At 42.8% G+C, this 18,356-nt stretch overlaps 1 protein-coding gene across 2 annotated transcripts; it reads right to left on the reverse strand.

Annotated features, from left to right (window-relative positions):
• LOC109717063 (crooked neck-like protein 1) lies at window positions 5,060-9,015 on the reverse strand. 2 transcript variants are annotated; one of them, XM_020242727.1, is made up of 7 exons: window positions 7,801-9,015; window positions 7,529-7,673; window positions 7,214-7,435; window positions 5,915-6,137; window positions 5,624-5,822; window positions 5,422-5,531; window positions 5,060-5,355 (listed from the first exon to the last, which is right to left on the reverse strand). In XM_020242727.1, exons 1-7 carry the CDS (start codon window positions 8,952-8,954, stop codon window positions 5,345-5,347), a joined length of 2,064 nt encoding a protein of 687 aa, XP_020098316.1. In that variant the 5' UTR covers window positions 8,955-9,015; the 3' UTR covers window positions 5,060-5,344. The 2 variants fall into 2 exon arrangements, with proteins under 2 accessions (XP_020098316.1, XP_020098315.1); XM_020242726.1 differs by having other exon boundaries at window positions 5,060-5,531.

Genomic DNA, 18,356 nt, shown 5'->3' on the forward strand with positions numbered 1-18,356 from the left:
AGTTGTTTTAAAACAATCCAAGCCTTCTGAACTTATTCTAATTAGGTATTATCACCACAAATGATCTTTTATTTATACCTTAGGTGTCGAGCTTTCCGAATGAGTTTTCGTCCTCCAATTTGAATCTCTTCTCCAAAACTTCTGTGATCAACTCTTCAAGACTCCAAACAACTTTACGAAATTCGCCAACCTATAAAATCCTTAACATATAAGACCCACCCGAAGGCTGTCTGGCCTGCGCTGTGCCTAATGGCCCCGTGGTAGTCAACATCCCCACTCTAGGAATGAGCCTCCCCCACGGCAATCCACTTCGGCGCCCAATCCCGCACGGGCGAGCATATGTCGCGATGGCTATCTCCGGAGTGCCGGCTTGTAGGGAGCGACCCTCACAAGCATGTGTGAATAAGCACAATGGCAAGCAAGCAATGATCCGGCTGAAGTACCAAGTCCTCATGTCTAAAAACATGGAATATACCAAGTATCTCAATGGCCTATCTCTATGTCATCATATCTCTAACATGGGATATAGCAGATGTACAATGGCCTATCATCATGTCTCTAAGTTGCATTTTCATAGTTTACTAATTCCAAGTGCCCCTTTATGACACTTTTGTTCAACGAGTTTCAAGCATGGCATTAATATGTTCATGATGCATAATTTATTCAATTCTAGCATGGAGACATGTTCTCAACTTGCAAAACCAAGCACTATCCACAATGCATGCAATCTACACATATGACTCTACTATATGGAGTACAAATTTTACGATATATGAGGCATGCATGTTAAGTGTTCTAAAATTCACATAATTCATATTTAGCATGAATTTGCATTCAAAAATACTTTACGAAAAGTTTAGAAGGCATAGGGGCCATTTTGCCCCATTTTCATCAAGTCAAACCCACCGATGACAACGAAACTCTTCGTTTGCTCCAACGAGGGTGTCCACCACACTCCTAGTACCCTAAAGGTATGAAAATATGTGTCACCTAGTCGAAACGAACGACGCTAAGATCAATCAATAAGCTATTCAAGCATAGGTGAGGAAAACTCACCTCCAAAGCAAAGATCTCCTCTAAAGTTCCAAAAGAGAGCTAGAATCCTTCCAATCCAAGCCAAAGGAAGGTTCTAATCCACTCAATCTAGCTCCAAAAGCACTGGATTCAAAATGCCCAAATTAAACCCTAAAAACCTCATTCTAGGGTTTCAACACAAAGAAGCCAACAAAAATCTAATCTAGAGGGAGATAACAAGATGCTTACCTCTTAGAAGCTTCAAACCAAGCTCTAAATGCTCTAAGTCCAAAGAGCTCTCCTCAATCAAGCCTCAAACCCAAGCTCCTAGCTCCAACAATGGGGGAGAAGTCTCTAGCCAAGCAAAAAGAGAGTTTAATCTCTTAAAACTCCAACCAAAATCAAAGAAATCACAAAGGAAGGTGTGGAGGGCTTCCTCACCTTTCTCCCTGCAGGTTCCAAGCTCAGGGGATGCCCTAGGGGCGTGGGGTTACTAATAGAAGGCTACAAACGCGAAAAACCTCCTGCAGTTTCATTCTGCACGAAAACTGCCTCCTTGTACCGGTACACGGGCCCTTGTACCGGTACAAGGCCCACGAAAATGCAAACCCAAGGCTCGGGTTGCGGGGTCTGCGGCTCTGTACCGGTACAAGCCCGATGGCTGTACCGAACAACCATCAACCTTGTACCAGTACAAGACCAACCTTGTTCCGGTACAAGCTCTGCTGCAAGCTACCCGAGAGCTGACTAAGGTCCCATCCTTTTGGGCTTTTGGTGCCAGCTTTAAACCACAATTCTCGGGACTCGAACCATAGGTCGGAACACTGTCAACGACCTTCCAGAAAGTCTGAAAAAGCTCGTCACACAGATCAAACACTCGAACCTCGCAATTTGTAACGGTCCAGTGTGTTACATCCAGCCACAGGCAGAGTTAGGATCGGGGCGGTCGTCAATCTTTGCTTCAACTCTTGGAAGCTTCTCTCGCACGCATCATTCCAAATAAACTTGACACCTTTATGCGTGAGCCTCGTGAGGGGAGTAGACAGCTTAGCAAACCCCTCGACAAATCTCCGGTAGTAACCGGCCAATCCAAGGAAGCTCCATATCTCCGTGACGCTCGTCGATCTTGGCCAATCCTTGATTGCTTCAATCTTCTTAGGGTCCACGGCTATACCCGATCTCGAAATCAAATGTCCAAGGAAAGCTACCTATCGAAGCCAAAATTCACACTTTTTCAGCTTGGCATAAAGCTCCTTTTCCCGAAGTATTTGAAGTACAAGCCTCAAATGTTCCTCGTGATCTGCATCACTTTGGGAATAAACCAAAACGTCGTCGATAAATACTACGACGAACCTATCTAGATAAGGCTTAAAAATATGGTTCATTGATCCATAAAAGCTGCCGGGATATTAGTAAGCCCGAATGGCATAACTGTGAACTCATAGTGTCCATACCGTGTTCTGAAAGCCGTCTTCGTTACATCCTCGGGTTTGATCTTTAATTTGTGGTATCCCATGGCTATGTCCTGCAAACCCAACGTTCGGGAACCGGTCCCTGGTCGGGGAGACCGGTATCCGACTGCGAAAATTGCCAGTAAGGGCTGAAACAGAATTTTGAAGTGGAGGGGCCTAAGTGCAAATATTGCAACACCTTATATGGCCCTAGCTCTCTCTCCCACAGCCTTTTTCACCCTCTTCTCATTTCCCTCTTTCTCTAGAACCCTAGCTCTAGAGCTTGGAGAAGAAGAAGAAGAAGCTTGAGGAGGGATTGTTGGTGGCTTTGAAGGGTCTTGGAGCTCTCCAACAAGGAGGAGCTTGGTGGAACTTGGGCTAAGGTGAGTTTCTAGCATGTAGAACTTTAGGGTTTGGTTTTAAACCTTGGGATTTAGAGTTTTAATCCTCTAATTAACCTAGAAACCCTCTATTGACCATGAAACCATGAAAACCATGGTTTTCTTGAGGAGCTCTCATGGTGGATCACTAGGGCTCATGGTAGATGCCCTAGGGATGGTTCCAAGGGCCTAGAAACCTTAGTAGAGTGCCTCTTAGATGATTCTAAGCTATTATTTGCTTAGGGATGAGATCAATCTAGGAGCTATCTCATTAGGGCATTGTTAGGGCTCAAATTTGGGGCTTTTGCCCTAGGATTTTTCGGGGACGAATTGACCTCGTAGAAACCTAATTGGGGGTGCCCTCGACGCGTTGGACAACTCCGTTTAACATTACGAAAATATTTAAGAATAGTTCATATATAAAGGGGCCTAATTTGGCACTATTTTGGTTATAGGGCGCAAAATCGGCTTTCGTAAAGTTCGGGAGTCGTCACATTCTACACCTACACGACCACGCGAGGTGGGGGGTGCATTCCGGAATCATTGGATTCCCTTCTATATCTATGTCACTTTTCATTTGAGCATATTGTATATAGTCGTTCATGCCTATTAGGGTTGCTTACATGTGAACTTTGGTGTAACTTTATTTATGTACTTACAATGTAGTTGGACATAAAGAATGACAGAACCATAATGGACATGTATGCTAGAACCCTAGAGATGTATGAATAGGAGACTTGAACCTTGATCTTAGTAAACAAGGATGACATTGACTATAGAGACAAGATTGGCATTGAGATAGTGATTGTTAAACATAGTTTAATCAAAAGTGGCATAAATAAATAGGTAGAAAACCTATTAAGATAGTGGCATTGTGACTAGTGGCTATACATTCCCAAGTTAGGAATCGGATCAATACTCACGATAAGTCTTGGCTTGAGGGCGGTAGCTCCCCCTCAAGCGGTGCGCTACGGAGTAGGTCACCACGGGGATAGTGGCCCCGAAGGACGGTCCCTCGAGTGGAAGTGCTCGAAGCCTCCTCGATCAAAAAGGAATTTTGGGTTGTGAGTCATTGGGGTTAACAAAGTTAACCGGTAAGATTGGGTAAAAGCCAAAGAAAAGTATCGATTAAGCATGCATGCATATTTATTGCTTTCATCTCTATATTCGTTGACATCTTTCTTGCAGGCATAGTATTAGCATTAGTTTGGCTACTATTTCCTTTCCATTAAAATACTTATGCCTGAAATAGACCTAGTGGGTAAGTCGGCGAGGTCGGTTGCCGAACCCACTGGGAACTTCGTTATAGTTCTCACACCACTAACCCCACAGGTCCTAACACGGGCGGGGCGGCGGAGGACCGAGGCAAGGGTTTAGCGCCATAGCTAGTGGCCACCGGGACATATGCATTTTGTAGTCATTCCTTTATTTACATGTATCAACTTCTTTTGTTGATTTAGAGATGTAAAGTTGTAAACAATCATATATTTTTGGTGGATGACTAAAATGTAAAGAATTATGTTTAATGGAAAAGGAATGTAATAGTTGTAGTTTACTTTTATTTGGTTCAAATGAAATCAAATATTATGTATGTTGGATATGGTAATACAGAGCTTTCGCTTCCGTTGTTGCTTGCCCTCGCGCAAGCCTTGTATAAATGCTAATCTCATTGTTTAATTGCTTTACTATACATGTATTAGAGCTTGGGGCGGACAGGGGAGGCTCTGTTCGTTCGGCGTCTGTTGACGTGACCCGAACCCGACCAAATTGGCGGGGATTGGGGCGTGACAGTGGCCCTCCTGGCCACACTGGAAGCACCTGCCCGCCCGCTGTGGACACTACGGCGGATAATAAGGACCACCGCAGATCACACACTGGGAAGGCAGGCAAAAGCACACTGTTTGGAATTGATTAGCCTTCAATAAGAATAGACACGAGATTTCTTGAGTTAGGGGCATACAAATAAATTTATAAAAAAATAAAATAAAATAACTTTTAAAAAACCTATCGTTCAATTAACTCAAAGTCATCATTCTATTGACTCTCATCACTTAATAATTTAAAGATAATCAATTAGGTATGAGTAGATAACAAAGCACAATAAACATAAGCAATAGATCTCTTGAAGAAGTTCGAGTGAGAGACTGTAAAATTATGACTTGCTACAAGATAAAACTATGAGGCTTGCTCACACAGAAAGAACTAGTACAATTAATGTATAAGAAAAATTGAATGATAGTAAAGTGGTTAGCTAACACTATCAGCAAAAAACCAGAAGAGAAAGAAAGAGATTAGTATATGTATATAAAAACTTTTTATCCTGCTGATGTTGTTCCTGATGAACCGTTAAAACCCAAGTGAAAGACAAACCGTCTCTTCCACAGGGACGACCGCTTGGGAAAAGCTAACATATATAGACACGCAAACCATTCCGCCCGAAGAAACTGACATTTAATAGCTAACTATAATTAATAAAGATGGAATCAGACAGTTTCTTTGCTATCGGTCACCATCATTGTCCAACTTCTGCCTCTTCCACTTGTAGGCTGCTTCCAAAATCTTCAAATTTGGGTCACCATCATTGTCCAACTTCTGCCTCTTCCACTTGTAGGCTGCTTCCAAAATCTTCAAATTTGGTATCATGGCAACTTCGTCGGGGAATATGTAGTCATAGTATTCCTCGAAGCTACATCAAACCAACAATATGTCAGAAAAAGAGTTCGTAATTTCGAGAGGAAGAGAGAGAAAGAGATAAAGAGAGAGGGAGAGAGGGAATACCCAACAGGAATGCCATCTTCTGTCGTTATAGCCCTCTTCCTCTTAATTTTTCTTGGTAACTTCTTCTGCACCGTATCAACACGGCCAAGACTACCGAAACTGCTCTCCATATTGAGCCACTCCTCCAATAACATCGCTCTTTCCTCCTTCAGTTCAGGCGCATTGGCTCTAAAATAATCAGATGCCCTTTCAAAAATAGCTGATAACAAGAAAGCAGGGTTAGGATTTGTATCTTTACTTCTCAATAATAACAACAAAGCAAAAAGGAAGATAAGAGTTTGCTTAAATTACCTCGACATCGCTGAATGCGTTCCATTTGCTGCCCATGAGAAGAGTCGTTGTTGTTCTCGGACTTTTCCTTGCTGTCTGCCTCTTCAACCTCCAAACCAAATGAAGCTTCAAACTTTGCATAGCTTACCCATACTTTGAGGTGCCTAGTCCGATCAAGTAGCCTTTCATAGAGTTGCCTCGTTCTCTCATATTCACGCTCTGATATCTCAAAGTCGATGTATGCCTGAGGTAGGACATGAATAAGTAACGGTAAGCTATGTTCATGCCATATATAAGAAAATATAACAAATTCAGAAGAAAAAAAGATTTCTCTATCAATATAGCTATTTAGCTAACTACTCGGTATTTACCATTTCAGCCGCAAGCCCTAGGTAGTTTTCCACTGATCTTACTCCATGGTATTTAGTTCTAGTTCTCTGGGGGCTCTTAACCATGCATAATTAGGCAAAAAAAAAAAAAGATGTTGCACATAGAGCTCGTAGTTAGCTATGTCAAAATTAGTAAGGAAACATGTCTCATCTCCAAAGCGATCACTTGTTTTTTTGAAGTACAAAAGCTTGAAGTGTGACTCTAAATTTGCATGTGAAATGAAGTCCACCTATTTTGGGTGCTTCAAAATCATCCAGCAAATCATAGCATATGTTCAAACAGTTGAATTGACCTATAGAAATTTTTAGCGAGTGGTAGGTTAGGTAAACTACTAAGGTTTTTTTAAACTTTTGTCACTTTAACGAGTCTAAATCATCAAATGGATTCAATATCAATTTTCCATCATGTCTTGCAATAGCAAGATTGATGCTAAAAGGATACATAGCATAGCATACATAAATGCTTTTGATTAATGAGCAAAAAAAACAATAATGAGCAAACGTTTGACATATTATTAGTATAAAAACAATATTTGCCAGAAAATGCATATGAAAATATAGTATCTAATTTGCATGAATTTACAGGGCAGCACAAAACCCAACTCAAGTATTGCTATTATTTATAGAAATAAAGAAAGGGGTAAAAGCGACAAAAACAGATGTCAGTTTCTAATATAAATATAAGATATCAGGAACAACATTAATGACACATCAAAAAGAAATGACCTACAATTAGGTTTTTATAGCTTAAATTCTTAGGGCTTAAATATCTGCTGAAGAGGAAGAACTCTTAGACAATTTGAGACGTAAAAGACTTCGAAGCTAGTAATGCATAGCTATTCTAAGTCTCTCCCCAGAATCTATTTGAATAAACCTGAATAATATGCATAACAAACAAGCAAGACAAAGTATAACGGGAAAAACAGAATACCTTCCAAAGCAATTCCGGCATGTCTAGGGTAGGTTGAGCAATTGCAAGTTCAAATACTGCTCGAGCACGCTCTGTTTCGAAAAGAGATTTTTTCTCCAACTCGGCATACTTGATCCAGGCATAGCAATTCGCAGGGGCCCACTCAAAATACTTCTCGTAGAGAATTCTACAGCGATCGATATTGCCTAGCTGAAGTTCAATCTCAATGTATTTCTTGAAAATCTGCCATTAATAAGAATGGTATAAGAGAAACAAACTCATATAACCTCATAAGTAATTTTTCCCTAAAAATGAGCAAAAATCTTAAATTCTTACTTTATCCTTTGAAGCCATTCCAATTGCATTTCCTAAAATCTGTCTTGCAGCCTTAAGATTCATTTGCCTTATCTCAAATTGCGCTGCCATGAGCCAAATTTTTGCAAACGAAACCTTCTTACAAGAAATCAACTTTAGACATTTTCTGTATCAAGAAAAAGATATATTAGATCAGTGTATAAGCATGAATCAGAATTAAACAAGAGAAATAAGAGATAAACCTGTAAGAAGAGAACTTTTTTCTTGATAAAGAAGGAAATCAAAGTGCTTACCTGTAAATCTCTTTCGTCCGGGCCATGTCCTGAGCATCAAGCTCTTCGTACAGCAGGTAGTTGATCCAAAGATAAATGTATCGCCGCCAATACCGCTTCTCCTCAGCGGGAGGCACGTTACCGATTGCGCGCTCATAGAGCTTCCTGATCACGTCCTTGTTCCCGACGCTCTCCTCCAATCTAATGTAATCGAACCACAAATCGTAATTCAAGGGGTTCTTCCGCACCTCCTCCACATACTGACACCTCCGCTTCCGGACAATTGCATCCTCAATCTCCCCATGATTGCCGTGCCGGTTCTCGAAGGAAACAAACTTGCTGTACAGGTCCTCAGCCCTTCCCGTTGGTATGCGGTCCAGACCGTATTTGTAGATGCATCTCGCGCGCTCGACCTCCTTGCACCGCTCCTCGAACTCGGCGAACGCGACGAAGAGCTTCTCGGCTTCCTCGTCGTCCTCGGAGAGGAGGTCGGCGGCGCCCTCGTAGATGGCGCGAGTGCGGGCGACGTTGCCGCACTTGATCTCGAACTCGGCGTATCGGATGAACGCGTCGGGCCTCGGGTGGCACGCGACGAAGCGCTCGTAGACAGCGCGGGCGCGATCGGTCTCGCTGTAGCGGAGCTCGAACTTGATGTAGGAAAGCCAGCCCTGGACGTCGGGCTGCCACTGCATCCAGCGCTCGAACACCTGGCGGGCGGCGGCGACGTTCCGGAGGATCTCCTCCATGTGAATGTATTTCCACCAGAGCTGGTCGACGCGGGGGAGGAGGGAGACGGCGCGGTCCCAGACGTTGCGGGCGTGGTCGACGAAACGATTACGCATCTCGAACTCGGCGTACTTGAGCCAGAGGGCGTGGTTACGGTAGTCGACGTCGAGGGCGCGCTCCCAGACGGAGCGGGCGCGGTTGAAGTCGCCCTGGGACTCCTCCCAGAGGGCGTATCTGACCCAGGCGGAGGGGTTCCGGCGGGCGCGGCGGATGAGGTCCTCGAACTCCTTGCGCTTGCGGAGGCGGTGCTCAGAGAGCTCGTCGGGGTCGACGATCTTCTGCTTGGGACGCCGGATATCTGGGTCCTGACGCTCGCGGGACTCGCGAAGTATTTGCTCCGCCGTAATCTGGATCTGGGCGGACGCCTTGTTCTTCACGCGTCTCGCCATCGCAACGAGGGAAGGCGACGGAGCGAGGAAGGGGCAATCACCATATTTATCTTCGGGCGCGCATTTGCTAGGAATCCGAGTAGTACTAGAATTCTAATTCTAATCGAATACTAATCGCGGTACATTTGTTGGAATTGGGAATCACATTCGGATTTATCTTGAAATTAAATTATTTAAATCAATTAGAGTTGAATTAGTATTTGGTTAAGATTAAGATTAATATGAACCAACTTTATACAAATACTAGCAAATAATCTATAACTAGTGTAGGCCCGCGCTTCGCAGTAGAAAATTTATATAATTTATTTAAAATTTAAATTTCCATCTCCTTTTGTTTGAATTTTGAAAAGTAAAACTTCAATACAACCAAACACTCAACAGAAATAAAATGCTCGAGGGTCATATTTGGCCACCAATTAAATATCAAGCGATCAAATCCCACAATCCATACCTCATGAAAATAAAGAATGTACAAAGAAACATGCTGGCAAATTCTGAATCAGCAGGAAGGCACCACATGTGCACACTTAAAATTATATAGTAGAATAGGAAAATTTAAAATCCTCATGTGCTTTTGATCATCATAGCCCTAAAGAAGAACAGGAAAATCGAGGAAAACAGCAAGGAACAAATAAAACCAAGTAATATTAGTAAAATTCAAGTCCTTTCTTTAATACATTACTAATCCTAGAACAGCATGTAAGGCTAGGAGGAAAGTTGGATTCCAAAATGAGTTTCAGTTCATCTCATAGAGACATAGCAAAATAAGAAAATGCAGAAACCTGGAAATAAAAATTGAACAAAAGTGTATATAAAAGTGTATATAAGCCTGCAAATTTTTTAGGTACTTACATCAAGAAAATGTGCATTTAAAAAGGAAAACAAATCTATAAATAATCTGCATGTTCGGAAGATTCAACTACACAAAAAAAAGACCAATCCAGCTGAAAACACATGTTTTTTACCCTCCATTGGTACATGCTGAACCAAAGCAAGTAATGAGTAGAGCACCCAAATCCCCAACTGGACTAAATTAATCAAAACCTCAGGAAAAAGATTAAGAGAGGAAAAAAAATAAGGGAAACAAATTAAGAATTCATAAAAAACACATACAAAACTCAATAAGACATGCAAAAAAGAAACTGGTGCAGGAAATAGGATCAAACTTAACACTACAGGAAATAAATTCAAGGTCTTTTTATAATACATCGTTTACCAATCGTAGCACGACATGTAAGATTAGGTAGAAAGTTGGATTTAAAAATGGGTCTTACTTTATCTCATAGAAACATGACAAAATAAGAAAAGATCAGAAACCTGAAGATGAAAATTGCATAAAAGCATAGATAAACCTGCACCTTTTTGAGGTACTCACACCAAAAAAAAAACTGCTAGGAAAAAGCAAACAAATTTATAAATCAGCAGTGATAATATACGCATTCGAAAGATTTTGATACAAAAAAATAGAACCAATGCAGCTGCAAACAGTCCACAGGCTTCTCTTCCTCAGTTGAGCACCAACATGAAATCAATTTTATGCCTACAACTCAATTAGGAAAAAAATAGATGAAGACGTTAGAAAATATCCATCAAAATCTGAATTTCACACTTTCTTCAATAGTTAACTCTCTTGCCTACCAATTCATCGTTAGAAAATATCCATCAAAATTTGAATTTTCGACTCTCTTCAATAATTAGCTCACTTGCCTACCAATTCATCTTAATTTCAACTGGAACAAAGTGCAACTTGAAGCTCATTGTCATCCTCATTCTTGGATCAACTTCTATTTGAAAATGAGGTGAATTTGGGCGCGATTGGAGCCCAAATTTGAGCCACTACTGCTGTGATTTCAGCAGAACCACTCGTCGAACAATATGCCCACTCCTGTTGCTGCGGCGCCTGCTGCTGTCACTATCTGAGGCAGCAGCCCCAGCAGCAGACTCTGCTGTTGTTGGCCGCAATAGCAGCAGCAGCCTCTGCTGCTGCTGGTCGCAATAGCAGCAGTAGTAACAGCAGCCCCTGCTGCCGCTTGTTGCAGCGGCAGCAGCCCCTCGTACTGCACGCTGTCATTGCAGCGGCCTTTGCTGTTGTTTGCAGCAACCCTTGTTGCTGCTGGCGGCATCCAGAAACATGCTAATACGACCCAGAAGTTTCGGCAAAAGCACGCAAAATGTAGCTCCAATTTATACGAAATTCGGCTTCAATTTGAATTCAACAAAGAACAAATAGAAAACAGAACAAACAGATCACCGTGGAAAGAAAAAGTGCGCAATGACAAAGGATAAGAACGGTAGGAAATGGTTGCTGAGCAGTAGATTATCATTGGAGCGAAATGTGCGCAATCACTAAGAATAACGGTAGTAGGAAGCGGTTGCCTATGAGTAGGCCGTCCAAACTTCCACTCGTTCGAAGACAGTATTTTCCACACTTGCCTCTACTTATCATCATAGCCTTAAATAAGAGCAAGAAAATTCGAAAGAAACGACAAGGAGTAAATGAAACCAAGTAATATTAGTAAAATAACAATGTATCGAAGCAGTGGAGACCATCAAAAAGGTACCACTCTTAAACTGAAACAAAGATAGGAATAGTAAACTTAAGCACAACCAAGTAAATCCGTCCATCGGCTACTTCGTTAAAGGGATTTTTTATTTAAAGAGTCAATAAGCAAGAATCATACCAAACAATAGTATAAATTATAATATAATGATTCATGAAAAATGAGGTAAGAGGGGTTGGGGAAAGAAGAGAACAATTCAAACAATCTTTAAAACAATGGCAAAAAGCATAAGACTCAGTTAAGGAGGGCGGGCAACACTGCTCATAAGCACAGGGCAGCAGTAGGAACAGCAGGGTACTATAGAAAGGCAAAGCGCACAACAACAAAGGGTAAGAATGGTAGGAAATGGTTGCTGAGTAGTAGATTACCATTGAAGGGAAACGTGTGCAATCACTAAGAGCAACAACCGTAGGAAGCGGTTGCCTATGAGTAGGCGACCCAAACTTCCACTCCGTTCAAAACTCCGCTCGTTCGAAGGCAATATTTTCGACAATTCCCTCTACTTATCATCATACCCTTAAAGAAGAGCAAGAAAATTAGAAAGAAACAGCAAGGAATAAACGAAACCAAGTAATATTAGTAAAATAACAATGTATCGAAGCAGTGATTCTTATGGCATTCAAGAGGTAGTCATCATTGTCACGCCTCGGGACCGGCGGAGGCCCTCCCGGTAGCGCGCCCAGACCCGCCATATGTCTACACATATAAGGCGTCTAGAATAGAGCAGAAGTAAAAGCAAGAAAAATAGCAAAAGGAAAGAACTACAACTAATCAAGCCTAAATCATATTCTATGTTCCAATTAAGACATTAATGCCAATGTTCACTATAGCCCGGACGTAATGCCTCTTTATGACATTGGCCCAATTTCTCAAATAGTCTAAGTCCCCAAGCCTCTCTAGGCTTCCAAAGTCCCTAGTGTCACAATTGGGCATGAAGATTAAATGCATGAAAGTAATGTTCATTTTTATAATAGGAATCATAATTCCAAGTCTCAACTAGAATGCTATATCCCACATGAATGCACCCTACCACATGGAGGTCCAAAAATTTACTATATATAACATATGCATGTTAAGCATTCTAAAATTCATAATAAATATATCTAACATGATTATGCTGAAAGTTTTGAGGAGCCCAAGGATCTATCTAGATTGTATCTATCACCTAGAGGGGGGGTGAATAGGTGAACGGTCAAAAACCACAAATTTCGATGCAATAAAAATAAATGCGGAAAATAAAAAGCACACCGAGATTTACGTAGGAAAACTCCAACTTGGAGAAAAACCCACGGGACCAACACGTGAAAAAACAATCCACTAAGCGAAAAGATTACAAGGTGATTACCGACTCCACGGACTCAACCTCTCTTAACCTCCTATGAATCTTCGCGCTACCCTCCGGGTTGTCCACGCCCTCACATCCGAGCCCGGAGGGGATCCGAGAGCGCGCCTAGGCGCTGAAGTCTTTTGCCGCTCAGGTGGAGGAGGCAGACCTGGGCAGCACCCGACGACGTCGTGGCAGGTTAATTGTGATTAAGGCCAGCTAGAGCTAGAGCAGTGTTTTGATACAGGGCGCATCTCATTCATTCATTAGCAATCATTTGCAAGACGACATGGCCATAGAGATGGATAACAATGAGGATTATTGGTGGGTGAACGCGCCCAGAACATTCGTCTCAGTGTCCATAATGAATGTTTTGGCGTGTCCAGTGCAAATAGGCGATTGGATTATGCCAATTGATCTGCTGGTGGCTAGATCAGATGTGGGGATTCGACGTTATATTGGGGACCACTGGCTCTCCAAGTACTATGTGGTGATAGCTTGTGAAAGCAAGGTGATCAACTTTTCGTGAGCCTAACCAAGAAGAGTTGGTCTACCAAGCGTGCAAAAGTAGGCGCTTCGCGGGCGACTATATCGTCTGTGAGGGGCGAAGAAAAATGATCAAAGGAGGGTGTAAGGCCTATTTGGCAAACATGGTGAGATGCTCGAAGGAGTACCCAGAGTTGGGGGATATTCGAGTAGCGTGTGAGTACCCGGATGTGTTTTCAGCGGAGTTTGTTAATACACTGGATCTTAGCAAATTGCAAGATTCGAGTGTTTGATCTGTGTGTGGAGCCTTTCCACAGTTTTTGGAGGGTCTTGATAGTTTTCCGACCCCTGGCACGCACCACCCGAAGGGTGTTGGTTTGAGTCTTGGCACCAGATCCCAAAATTGGAATTTTTGGTCCAGCCCTCGGATAGCCTGCAGCAGGGCTTGTACCGCAACAAGAATGGTCTTGTTACCGGTACAAGGGTTGATGGTTGTACCGGTACAGCCATCGGCTTGTACCGGTACAGAGCCGCAGACGCGAGTGCAACCCGCGAGCCCTCCGGGTTTTGCATTTTCGTCGGCCCTTGTACGGTACAAGAACCCGTGTACCGGTACAAGGAGGCAGATTTCGTGCAGTTTGAACCTGCAGGGGGTTTTTCGCGATTGTGGGCTTTCTATAACAGCGCCCGCACGCCCCTTAGGGCTTCTTTTGTGGGCTGGGACCTGAGAGGAGAAGGTGAGAGGAGCTTCTCTCCCTTTCCTTGCCATTTTTTACCCCTTTGCTTGGTTTTTATTTGGGTTTTCTCTTCTCTTTTTGCATCTTGGTGGCTTCTCCACCATTGTTGATGGCTTAGAGCTTGGAGAGGAGCTTGTGGCTGAGGAGATCTCCACCCCACTTGGATTGAGCTAAGTTTGGGGCTTCCAAAGAGGGTTAGAGAACATGATTCCACCTTTTGATTCATGTTTTTGAGGCTTTATTGAAATTGAAACCCTAGATTGTGATATTAGGGTTTATTTTGGGCATTTTGAATCTAGGGCTTTTGAAAGCTAGATTGATTGATTAGAGGCTTCCATAGTTGGATTGGACGAGCCTAGCTTCAAATTTTGGAGCTGTTAGAGGAGATTTTTGCGCTATAGAGGTGAGTTTTCCTCACCTATGAATTGATTAGCTTATGTTTGAGCTAGGTTTTGTTTGTTTGGCCCGTATGACACATGTTTCCTAATACCTTTTAGGGTAGCTAAGCGAGACTAGGGAACGCCTCGTTGGAGGCGCACGAGGAGTTTCGTTGTAATCGGGGGTTTGGTCTTCCTTGAAATTGGAGGAAATTGCCTCCTAAGTGGTTACAAATATGCTTTCATGCTCCTTTAAATTCATGGCATATTCATGTTTAGTACATTTACCGAGAGTTTTTGAATTCTAGAACTTATATGCTGTGCATCAAGAAATTTACTCTATGTAGTAGAGAGAGAGAGACGAAGGTGGCTTTGTTAATATGCATGCGACGAATATCTCTATGAGATGATAGGAAATCAAGATTCATCGCTTCGGATTTTTGACTAGAACTTTAAGTTCTTGAACCTTAGTATCGCATGTTGGGAGCAAAAATGAGGCCATAGTGCCATAAAGAGAGGCAACTTGGAGTAGAGAATTATTAAACTGCAACATAGAGACTCTGATAATAGGCCGCACATTGAGCATCACTTATATTCGATATTTGAGATATGATGAACATAGTGACTTGGCCACGAGGCAATTTACTATATACCTCATTTGTTAGACATACAAGGACTCTGTACTTGGTGACTGATCGTTTGACTATTGCCATTGTTGCTGCATATTTCTTCGCACATGCTTTGAGGGTCGCTCCCCTTACAAGCCGGCACTCTGCCGGAATATGCCATCGCGATACACCTATTCGCCGTGCGGGATTGGGCGCCGAAGTGGATTGGCCGGGGCCAGGGCTCATTCCTAGGGTGTGCGATATGACTACCACGGGGCCCATTAGGCCTCGCCACCGGCCAGACAGGCGCTACGGGTGGTCTCAGGGCCATAGACAGACCTTCGGAGTGGGTCTCTTTCAGATTTGACTTCTGTATATCCAGTATGACATGTTGGACAAGATGAAGGACTTAGTGTACTACTTGACATTGACTAGAATAGTAACTCGGCATTTTTACTATTTCGCATCCGGTGACATTATGATAGTTGGAGACTATTACTTCATGATAGTTGGCTAGTCGTACATGGCTATTATGCTAAGTGGAGACTTTATGCCTATATAAGTTATATTTTACTTACCGTCTAATTAGTACACTGTTTAGCACTGACTCTTCCTTGTAACTTTTTGGGGCCTTGTGGCGCAGTTCAGCTGAAGTCAGTAATTGCCCAACCTGGAAAGCTATATTTTGATAGTTCTCACGACCCCTAGTTTTAATGGTTTCCTTTTCAGAGGCTTCGGCAACCGCGCTGAGCGACGGCGATCGGGGGCAAGGGGAAAATCCGCCGTAGAAGCTAAGCAGGAGGAGCTATACTTGCCTAGGTGGTTTAGCTATTTCTTTGTATTGAGGAGAGTGAGAGTTTTTGTACGCCGTGTATATCGAGACGCCCTATGTATCCTAACATCTTGGCAGCTTGTAATTGGATTCCTATTGTATTTACTCTATGCCTTATTAGTGGAATTTACAGCTTTACCTTATATTTGTTGTAGGCATTTAGCAGCATTTATTAATGGCTCTGATACTCGCTAAAGATGCTTTTATTATTGCTTTATTATTGTGTTTTTAAGACGCCTTTAGTATGTTGAAACAGATGGCGCGGGTTCTGGGCACACGCCGGCGGGCTTCCGTGGGGTCGCCGGGGGCGTGACATTACCCAGGGAACGCCACCGCATCCGGTGGAGTTAAAGGAGCTAAAAGGCCAACTGGCAAGACTTGCTCGATAGGCTTTGTGAGGCTGACGTGTCAGCCGGGGGAAGCTCCCGGTGCTTCTTGTGAAGATAAGGATGGCAGCACTTGCGACTCCTGGCCATGGATTAATCGCGAGTTGAACAAAGTAACGATAAAGAAGCAAGTACCCGTTGGCCAAGGGAATTAACGATCTACCTTCGATCAGTTGGGCAAGGGTCCACGGTTGTATTGCGTAGATGATTGCCAATCCGGGGTTATCATCAACATAAAGATTACGGCCGAAGGATGTGGCACAAGACGGCGTACCGTAGCGCGGTAATGGACCATTAGTGAGTTTTCAGCGTAATGCCATTTGGGCTTACTAAACGCCCCGACAGGCATTTATCGGACTTGATGAATCGAGTCTTCAGCCCCATTGTTGTGATCCGATGCGATTTTATTTTTTTTGGTGGTGTTCATTAGACGAAGTATTGTCTACTCGGAAATAGTGAAAAAGGAGCATCTGGAGCTGTGTTGGAAATACTCAGACAGGAGAAGCCTCTATGCAAAGTTGAAAAAATATGACTTTTGGCTAAAGGAGGTCACCTTCTTGGGTCATGTGGTATCGGGGGCAAACGGAGTTTCGGTAGACCCGAAGAAAGTAGCAGGGCAATAAAAGGTTGCCCGCCCGACGAATGTGCGCGGAGGTCCGCAGTTTTCTTGGACTTGCGGGCCCTACTAGCTTCTTAGAGGTAATCTACTTGTTCTCCTCCCCTCTAGATTATGATTTTTTATTGGTGGTTTGAGATGAAACCCTAGAATGAGGTTTTCAGGGCTTATTTTGGGCAATTTTGAATCTAGGCGCTTATTGGAGGCTAAAATTAATTGTTTGTTTAGAATCTTCCATTTGTGTTAACATTGGAAGGATTTAGCTCTTATTTTGGAGCTTGTGAGAGTTTTTCTACGCCCCTAAGTGAGTTTTTAAGCCCTTTTTCCGTTAATACGGTTACTATGTTTGATCTTATAGTTATCGTAATGCCCCGTATAATCTCTTCGCTCAATACTTTTAGGGTTTGAGACTCGGGACATCTCTTCGGCGAAATGAGGGGACTAACGCGAACGGTCGTGGGTTTTGACCTACCACAGCAAATGAGAAAATCTCATTTGTGATGTTTTGAGTATCGTTAAATGATTACACAACTGGCTGATGTTAGGTCGCTATGTGTTGGCAAGTTTCGTGGGTCGAGTCGGAGTCTTGAAGAAGTCGCGGAGCGGCATATTGAAGATCGAAGAATCTCAAGACTTCGAAAAATCGGAAAGGACGCAAAAATCGTAGAACTTGAATCACGATGCTTAGGTAAGTTTAAATCATGTTTATGGTGATTTCATACTTAATTATAGGTTTTAGATCATGTTTTCAAAGTTGTAATTGATTAGAAAGTTTCTAAGAGCTTGTAAAACCCGAAACAAATGCATTTTCAGCAAAAATTGCATTGTTGTGGCCGGTACAAGGGTTTTCTGTCAGGTACAGCCATCAGCGTTTGCACAGAGAAGTTTGATGGTTGTTCCGGTACACCTTCACGCTGTACCCCGGTACAAGCCTTGTTCCGGAACAAGCTGCAGCCTATCCAGGGTACAGAGCTTCGCAGAAAAATCTTCCGTCATGGTGTACCTGGACAGCTTTTCTTGTTCCGGTACAAGGTGCTGATTTTGGAAAAAACTTTCTAATCCTAATTTGTTTTGATTCTAAAGTCTATAAATAAGTATTGGGGTTCTCTAACTGATTAAGCATCACGAAATTACATGTTTGAGAAACCCTAGAGGCTCGGATTTCATCAAAAACCTATTTTCTACAAAAAGCCTCTTTAGATCAAATCGAGATATTGAATTTGATATTAATATATCGATTTATCTCCGCTTGCCTTGGAGTTCTATTCCCTGGTTTCTACGATACTCAAGGCGAAGGATCACCAATATTCATGATATTCTTCATGGTGGCGTCGTGGATTCGGCGTATTTACGGCGGTTCGTGGATTCGGATCGTGGGCTCGTGGATTCAAGTGGCGTCGTGGATTCAGCGTGATTGAAGCTTCGTGGATTCGAAGTGGAGGCGTTCGTGGATTCGGAGCCGTGAAGGGCGTGGA

The sequence above is a fragment of the Ananas comosus genome, linkage group 11 (assembly GCF_001540865.1).
Source record: "Ananas comosus cultivar F153 linkage group 11, ASM154086v1, whole genome shotgun sequence".
NCBI lineage: Eukaryota > Viridiplantae > Streptophyta > Magnoliopsida > Poales > Bromeliaceae > Ananas > Ananas comosus.